Below are 9,699 nucleotides of genomic sequence, written 5' to 3'. Positions count from 1 at the left end.
AACATACCTCCTCTCTAGTTAAAGAATGGAATATAGGTCTTATATATCAAGTTGGTGTAAAAATTTTGTTAGATAAATTAAGAATTTGTAAACGATATTGTCACAATTTTGAGTTAAGCAATTGTTCTTATGGTTTTGAATGAAGTATGAATCTAGTATCAACTGGGTGTACAAAAATAGTTTACTACTTTAAGAACTTATCAATGGACAAAATGATGATTTTATGAGATTAACTGGTTAGTTTTTATGAGAATAAAACGAATTATCAAAAGATTAAAATTAGTTATTTGTTTATTTAAACAAGCGCTTTATTTTTTGTGAGAAGAGGTTATTGATTTGTGAGAAGAGATATTGGTAAGTGCCATAAAATAATTCTGCTACTAAATGTGAGGTTAATTCAAAACAATTAACTTTATTTTGGTCATGAATTATTTTATTAGACTTGATGAGTCTTTTTTTATTAATAGCCGAACACCATATTATTAGAATTGTAATTGCTTTCTAAAATAAGAATTTCTAGATTTAAAAACGTACCCATTTAACAGCTAATTCTTTTTTTAACGACATTTTTCATAACTTTGCAAAAACTGCGGTTTGCTTTCAGACTTCAGTTAGGTCTGATTTAGTTAACCTTTAATAATTAAGTAAAGTTTTTTTGTTTTTATAATAGTCAAACAATAAGTGTAATAAATAATAGCTATCAGAAATATATTTTTCTGATTTTTCTTTGATAAAAAGTAACATCAATTTACTAAAAATCAGCCAAGTTCACCATTTGTCGCATTTATTCTAAACGAAAAGAAGTTTTTTTTTCTAATGCATGTCATAAGATGAAACATTTTATTGGTGTCTTTATTTTTTTTACAAAAAAAAAAATTATCTCTAATATTTCAAAAGTTATAAATGTTTTAGTAACATCCTTTTAGTCAATATTTTTAAAAAATAACAGAAACTGTTAAGCTCGGTTTGAAACAGCCGTGTACAATCGTCGTGCAGGTGACCATTAAACGTAAAATATTATAATATTTTATGGGACCTTTTATAAACGTTGAAAAAAAAAACGTTTTTTCCAAGCTAAAAACGGCGCACTGCACATGTGCAACTTTACTTGAATATGGAGTATTTTTAAGTTTCTTCTTTCACGACTGTAAAGAAACTTTTTAAAAGTAAATTATACATTCATAAGTTCTATGATAATCCTTACTAAGATTTATGGTCATACATACATACATATATACATATATATATATATATATATATATATATATATATATATATATATATATATATATATATATATATATATATATATATATATATATATATATAGTATTTATGTATGACCATATATTTTATTAAGTGTTAACTTAGAACTTGTGAATGTAAATATAATAAATGAGTGTTTCTAAAGTTAGTTGCTATTCAACAATTTCAAACATTTAGTTAGAATATTTTGCATCATAAAAATTATGATCTTATATTCTGAAACAGCTACTTATACAAAGGTTACCAATATGATGATCTGTATTACAACTATGGCAAAGACAAAATCAAACCAGGAAAGGCAAGCGAAATTCAGAGCCAAGATAAGAAATGATCTTGCAAAATTCGAAGATAATAAGAAAATGGAACGAGAGCGTCAAATGCAAAAAAGAAAAGCTAAAAAGCCGAAGACTGAGTGTGAGCACTGGCGAGAAGCACAGCAGCGCAGTAGAGTAAATGCAAAAACACAACTGTCATCAGTAAATGATTTATATTTAGAATCTCTACCAGATACATCGTTTTTTCCATTACCTAGTTCATGAACTCTGAACCACAATGAATCTAGACAGAAAATTCAAGGCAGAAAATGAATTAGAATGGAAAGTAAAGTGTATCGACTGAAAAATAAGCTACGAGTACAGGTAATGAAGCTAACTAAGCAAGTCATTAAGTATCAAAAGCGAGCAGAAAGATTAAGTAAGAGACCATTAAACAGTAACACGCCACGCAGTAAAATGAGAAAAATAACCCAAGGTTTGAATGGGCGCCCTGAAACTAAAGGAGCACTTCTGTTTCATAATGTTTTATGTGATGCCTTACGCGAGAAGTATTGAGCAACAAAATCAGACAGAAAAATTTGTCATCACAAAAATAATTACATCTAAACAAATGAAGAAGGATAATCTAAAGAAAACATGTCAAGATTTCACTCGTATAAGTACACGCCGCTTATCAAGATTAAATTGCTCACAGTATCGTGCAAGATCTAAGTCTTCAGTGTTTCGCTATGCTATACATCTGATGCATTCTATAAAAGAGGTGATAACAGTAGGATAACTATCAGCAAGAGAGACATCACGCGTAAAGGTGAAAAAAAAACAACGAAAACTTTTGCTAAGAACACTTTCGGACCTGCACAAAAAGTTTGCTGTAGAAAATCCAAGCATGAAAGTTTCATGTGCTACATTTTGTGCTTGTCCATAGCAACGTCCATAGCAACAATTTTATTTTCTCTTTTCCACTTATCTACGACACCTTTTTCTTAAAAGTTAATCTTATTTGATTAATCTGAGTCTGTGAAGTATTAATTTTTCAAAAAGAAAAGAAAATTTAAAGGAAATCAATACACAAGCAAAAAACAATTCGTGTCCATGCAATCTGAACTATTAAATTATATTCCAAGTACTTCAGCATCATTACCAAAGACAAGATCGTTTACTAAGCTGTCAAGCCATGCTATTTCTCAGCCTTTAAATGATGGTATTACTGGAAATAGAATTTTGGATATGTTTAATTTATCAAACTTAATTTCAATTCTTGGTTGTCCTCAATGTAAATAAAGTTCATGTTTAAAGTTAAGTTAAAGTTTAAAACGTTGATAAGCAAGTAAAGTGACTGTAAAATGTTTTTGCCAATGGGAGCATTCATTTTGGACATCAAAAAAACTGCCATTTATTTCACGAGGGTTTGATATAAACTACAGAATAGTATACTCAATGCGTAGAAGTGTCAAGGCTTTGCTGATATTAATTGCTTTAATGCACTTATGAATTTTTCACCACGATTTACATCAAATAACTATAACAAGATTGTTTTTAAGTTAAAAAAAAGTGTTAAGTTTATTGCCACTCAAACTATGGATGATGCAGCTCAAGAACTAAAAGAGTTATCCAAAAATCAACCACAGAATAATTTTTATGATACACCTGTGTCATTTGATGGCACCTGACAAAGACGAGGATTTTCATCGCTAAATGGAACAGTAAGTTGCATTTCAACTTACTGTTTCATTTTAACTTTAACATTGGAGCTAAAGCTGTTATTAATTTGTATGAAAGACTAAATATTGTTCCAGGATTTTATACCAATCTTGGGTGTGATAAAATCAATACCAAAAGGATTAAAAACTCAATAAAACATAATAAAGTTAAAAATGTTCTACGTCGTCGTCAAATTAGAGGACAAAAAAAAAAACAAAAAGGATGATAAAAAAAAGCAAAATAAAGGAAAAACCTATAAAACAGGATTATTTTGAAGTTAATTTTAAAGATGTTGTTTTTTATTTTATTTAGTTTTTTATTCTGGATACGCTGTTTTCTTATTTTTAGTTACATTTCGTTTTTTTGATAAAAAATGTTTTTCATGTGATATAGTTTTTTTTATATAAAATTATAGATATTGTAGATGTTGTATAAATTTCCATTATCAAAACACCTTTTCAATTGATTTTATTATGCTTAGAATTGAAAAGCTTTAAAATATAATATCTTACTATAACTCTTTTTTCAAAATGTTTTACGTTTTGCTTATTTTCTCAGATTGCATTTTTTCCGAATTTAATAGAATTTGGAAATGTGGTAACTTTGGTTCTATTATAGCTTTTGAGCTGATATTTTTACACAACACACATAATAGATTGTTTCATGCAATAAACCAAAAGTTTGATTTAAATATTTTATATTGTCTGTGATTAACTTGTCTAAAGTTCAATTTTATGCTGAAAATATAGAAAAATATTGCTAATTTTTTAAGAACTCAAAAAGTCATTCTTCCCGAAATAATATTTCACTTTTTTTTGGTTTATTGCATGCATCTAATGTAAATAAATAATGTTAGCAATTTTTATTGAAAAAGAGTGTACCAACCCAAGGGAGTTAGCTTTCCAAATTTCAAGAATTTATGACTTTCGCCATTTTGAATTTGTAACCATGGCAACAGCTGACATTTTTTAAAAATGAAAACATATTTTTTTAAACACTATTATAATATCCTTTCCAATGAATACCCTAAAAATCTTATGAGCTTGGAAGTTGTCGAAATATTTTTGAGGGGGGTGAGCCCCCTTAACAAGCTTGCTCAGCTGAAACAAGCTCATTTTTGGGGTGATGGGCCAACAAAACAGTATAGAAACAAGCATCATATGCTGTCATTATTTGTACGATGTAGGATTTACAGGCGGAAGGTGGAATTACTTTGAAGCAAAAAAACTAATAGTTAATTTCTCTGTCACATAACACAATAATGATTTTTCAATTCGTGAAAAGAAATCTAGTTCGAGATTCAAACTAGATTTCTTTCCACGAAGCAATTACGAAAGTCAAACTAATTTCGTAATTGCGGTCTTTGCACAAATTCGTACGTTTTTGGCTAGCCCCTACCACGCCGCAATACCTGCATGCAGATCCCGTACTAAACAACATTTCAAGTTCTCAACGCCGTTAATGCATGTACTGGAAAATACACGAATTTTGCGTTTTTATAAAAAGGTTATGTTTCACTGCATTTTTTTAGCACGAATAATTTATTTTTTTTAATTCTTTTTTCTCCTAGCGCTTTAGTTTGTCTAAAATCAAACAAAGTTAAATTTTTTTTTAAATTACTAAAGTTTAGATATAAAATTTTGCTTTATAGTCGATGAGCCATATTTTGGTATAAAATGGTACTGCTCTCAATGAAGATAAACATTAAATTGAGAAAACAACTTTTTCAAACAAGTTTTAAGTTATGTTTAATTTCTAACCAGTCATATGTCTGCAAACATATTAAAGGTCGAAAAAAATAAGTTATTTCAAGTTTAAAATCTGTTTTTTCCATTTTATATGAAAGTTTTTATTAATATGAGTGCGAAGAACACACTGATTGACATACGACTAGTTAGACTTTTGAAGTAAAACTATTTAAGGTTTATTTAAAAGTCTAAACTCAAAATTTAAACATTGCTGTGATGTGATCCAACCCTATTTTATAATGCCATAAAACTATTTAATTAAAATTCCGGTCTTTAAACTACCATAGATTAATATATATATTTTATTTGAATATATTTATATTTTTTTTGTAGAAAATATGTATACATATTTTCTTACTCCATCGCAAAAGATATGTTGAGTTTTAAACAATATATATATATATATATAGATATTGTTTAAACTTAACATATCTTTTCAAACTTAACATTTATTGTTTATAAACAAATGTTGCAGACCGGAAAAAAAATATGTTTGTTATCACCGAGAACAAACAAGACAAAAAAGTTTGAGAACTTGCATTAACGGCGTTGAGTGTAACGTGTTTTTTCATTTTTAGTATTGAATCTTTTTTTGAGTTTTGATTTGAACAAAAAAACGAAAACACTTGACTCATGATATACTTTTTCAAGTAACTGTTTAAAAACATAATATTACATATAATAAATAAATAAAAAGTGTTTACTTAATATGCAATCCACATTTGACATGACTCTAATGCAAACAGTTTTAAAATTTAAACGAAGATAAATTACTAAAATATATAACCTAAATACTACCATGCTGCAAGTACAAACAAACCTAGTTACACATTAACCATGTTATCAATCCATCCCCATGCAATTATCGATATTCGTCCTTTGTTGTGATACTTATCAGGAGGAACCTTTTAAAAAAATATTAAAGCGTCTCTTTAAGATTATAAGATATATCAACAACCAAAACAACAAATATAAACCTATATTACAAGGTCATATTTAGAAGTTGAGTGGGATTTGCAATAGGCGTGAGCGGGATTTGCAATAGGCGTAAGTATAACCTTATTAAATATGAGTTAACTTATGCGTTTAACCGCCTTCAAGCGTATTTCACGCGTATAACACGCGTATTTGCCTTTTACATACACAACTCAACACTAAATACGGCGTTGCTTACTTGCAAAATTCCATGCCGCCATATAATATTCACATCCTTTCCAAATGTATAAATAGTTCCATTGGGTTGAGGCAAAGAAATGATCGTCTTTGTTTGAGCATGCTCAAAGGCTGCGTCTCTTTCGGCACCAAAAGAAACAGCAACGGTTAAATTCTGAGATCGTGCCTTATCTGCTTTAATTGCTGCTGCGTCATGATGAAAAGGTTTCCATTCATTGGAATCGCGATACCAATTCAAACGGGTTGCTAAAAACATACAAACATATACTAAAAAAATCGAAATAATTATGATTTGTAGTTTAATAGTTTCTGGCAATCACTTATACTTTCAAATACTGCTTTAAAAAAATGGTAACAACCATAAATCCGTTTTTTGCGATAGTACTCGGGCGCAAAAACAAAATTTTACCAAAATTTTTTATATATATATGATACATATGAAAAATATGCCGCTCAGTAAACTTTTTGAATTTTAAATTATGTTTTCAATATCTTGTATTATGTACACCGCATCATGTGATGTTTCATTTTTTTGGCTAATAAATTGCCCACGCTTCGTCCTTAATTTTTTAAGACAAATGAATTACAAGAACACCGGAAACACAGAAAATGGTAACTTATCCTTTTTTATTTCCAAGTGCATAATATAAACTTTTCTTTCCAAGTGCATAACATAAACTTTTATTTCCAAGTACATAATATAAACATAAATATAAACTTACTATTATAATCATTACTGTCATTACTATTACTTCTTTTTTTATTCATTTCTTTTTTGTATTTTCAAGTGCGATATGTCTCTAATTAAATATATGACTTTTAAAAAATAAATTGTTTCTTAAGGGGGTATTTATAGAATTTATTTAATATGCAGAAGATGACTTTTGACAACATGCAGCCACAGAAAACGGAAGGAGAGCATATGGAGACAAACAATTAGGCAGTATTTTTTTGAAATAACCATTAAAATGTGGGTAATTTTTGAAAATTATTCAAAAATTCCAAGGGTAGATTAATTCTGTAAGCCACAGCTGATAAAATGTTTAGACATTTCGTTTTCAACTTATATTTCAACAATCTTTCGTGTTGGACCCTCAAGCAAATAAAAAAAATTAATCAACAGCATTATAAAATGAACATTCTTTCGTTTTTTCCCTTTTTGCTAACCTCTGGCCCACTAAATACTATGAATTATTAATTCTATAAAAACTAATTTTATAATTAGATTATTTATAATATTTGCATTTCTCAATAACCTATTGAAGATTAAAAATCAATGACCCATTTCATTTTAGGCAATCTTATAATTTCAATTTCCGATTTACAAAACACAATTATGCCCGCATAATTATCACGATATAGTATTTAAAAATATATATTTATAAAATTCCGTGAAATACAAATGTTTAAAAATCCATGAACTTGCATAAATTTTAAAAAAACTTTATTTTACATATTTATTGCAAAAACTAATTGATATCAATTTAGTAAATAATTTTCTATAGATGTTTCGCGCCACATTTGGTGCAGGAGGTATTGTATATCGAACAATATTAGCATGTTCTAGTAATTAACAGTTTTAACTAACAGTTAACAGTTATAGTCAATATAAAAAATTCATTACTTTTTGTAGTTGGAATCTCTTGCAAAAAAACCTCTAAATAAGCCAAGCTTATTACACAGATACTTAAAAGTTTCAGTCTATTGCCTAAATTTGTTTACAAAAGACTTACACAGGGTTAAGAAAATTATTTAGTTTTACTACCAATAAGCAAACAAAAAAAAATTGAAGGTTATATGTCATTTGACTGGGTAAGACATAGAATTGACGGTCAAATGATTTTTTGCCCAGTTTAAAAAATTCAAAATTTTTTTCAAAGATGATAAATTTTAAATACATACTTGTTGTTTTGTATTTTTCTTTACTCTTTCTGAAACTTAGATTTTAAAAAATATGACAATTTTGATTGTTTTGGGCAATTTCAATTCACCTCCCCAAAGGCCGTGAGGAGGCTACTTTAGTTGTGGTTACAACCCTCTTTCAACTCCGAAACACGAACCTTGACGAACAAGGCCGAAGAAAAAAGATAAAATTAAATGTTGATTATATAATTACTAAATTACCAAAAGCTTTTAAAAATATTTTAATGTTTAAAAAATAAAAAACATGTTTTGTGACAACCAATTGTAAACACTCCTAGTTATATAACTTAAGGTGGCATAAAGCGTACGCCATCTTAAGTTAAATTGCTAGGAGTATGGTTAAAAAAATAAAAATGAAAACTAATACCTTTAATATCCATTTGAAAAAAATCTCTTATTTTATCAAGAACCATAAGAAATGTAGGACAGTACTCTTTCCATTTTTTTTTGTCATCCGCAATCATATGGCTATCGCCATGCCACAACTGCCATAAATCCATTGACTCCACTCCACATTTTTCAGTTTCAGATATAAGCTTCTCATAAATGCTTAAATCTTGAGAATTGCAAAAAAGATCATTAACAATAAGAAGATCTCTAGAAGTTATTTCACGAGAATATCTTTGGCAACCAGGAGGAGAAATTAATATACGCATTTCGGGAGGTTTATGAGAAGGTTTAAATGTTTCGGTATTCCTCTTATTTGAAAAATCGTTTGTATGCTGGTAATGGTCGCTTCTTTGTTGATGTTTTTGTAGTGAAGCTGGATTTTGATATTTTAGATCATTAGACCATACATTTTTTTGCTCAATATGTGTCTCATTGGACCAGCCACTTTTTTGCTCACCAAATGTTTCGTTAGCATTTACAAGTTCATTACGAACTTTAGATGAATTTTTTATATCATTTTTGTGTGTATATAGGTGGTTATTAACTACACGTCTTCGGTTTTTTGGAAGGTCTTCATGTGTTATATTTACTTTCCTGACTACATCAGTCAATGTATTTATATCTGAATTTTGGGGTTGCTTCTCAAAATTTCTTTCTTCTGAGTTAATCATTACTATTTATAATCAATTTAGTCATAAACCTCATGCAATATGCATTTTTATTTTAAAATGTATTATACTATTTTGAAGTAATGACTTTAAAATATTATATATTTTATAGCCATTTTTTTAAGAAAAATTAGTGATTATATTTTACGAAAATATAGTGATACATATTTTAAACATGGTAAATAATGCCTATAATAGAATTAAAAAAAAAGAAATATTTATGTTTTTGAATTATTGATTTATTAAATATTATTATATAGGGGTAGTATCATGTCAAATCAGCAAAAATTCATTACAGTCTAAGCCATTTTTCTTTCATTATGATGTTGTTAAGCATGATGTATACTTTGTATATAAAGACAACAGCTCATTACCAATTACATTAAAGCAAGCGTTCTACAAATTAGCAATATAAAATACATCACTGATGAATATAAAATATAAAATGCCTTATTTATAAAATAAAAAGCAATATAAAATACTTCATTGATCCGCCATCTACAACAAATGATCGCATATATAAAATTTCAGAAATTGAGTTAGCAAAAATTAAAA

General features: G+C 28.1%; 1 protein-coding gene across 1 annotated transcript; it reads right to left on the bottom strand.

The window, feature by feature from the left end:
* Positions 1 to 5,616: 5,616 nt before the first annotated feature.
* On the bottom strand, positions 5,617 to 9,248 carry LOC100207802 (uncharacterized). Its single transcript, XM_065817385.1, has 3 exons — positions 8,454 to 9,248; positions 6,165 to 6,409; positions 5,617 to 5,895 (listed from the first exon to the last, which is right to left on the bottom strand). Exons 1-3 carry the CDS (start codon positions 9,145 to 9,147, stop codon positions 5,815 to 5,817), a joined length of 1,020 nt encoding a protein of 339 aa, XP_065673457.1. The 5' UTR covers positions 9,148 to 9,248; the 3' UTR covers positions 5,617 to 5,814.
* Positions 9,249 to 9,699: the final 451 nt, after the last annotated feature.

The sequence above is a fragment of the Hydra vulgaris genome, chromosome 14 (assembly GCF_038396675.1).
Source record: "Hydra vulgaris chromosome 14, alternate assembly HydraT2T_AEP".
In the NCBI taxonomy this organism is placed as follows: Eukaryota; Metazoa; Cnidaria; class Hydrozoa; order Anthoathecata; family Hydridae; genus Hydra; species Hydra vulgaris.
Note: the sequence above shows the minus strand (reverse complement) of the source record. Positions and strands in the feature narration are given on the sequence as shown.

Coding starts and splice junctions, on each gene's coding strand:
- LOC100207802 (XM_065817385.1), bottom strand. CDS start 9,147: ATGATTAACTCAGAAGAAAGAAATTTTGAGAAGCAACCCCAAAATTCA. Junction 6,410..8,453: donor TTTTCAAATGGATATTAAAG/GTATTAGTTTTC, acceptor GTATGTTTTTAG/CAACCCGTTTGAATTGGTAT. Junction 5,896..6,164: donor GGCGGCATGGAATTTTGCAA/GTAAGCAACGCC, acceptor TTTTTTTAAAAG/GTTCCTCCTGATAAGTATCA.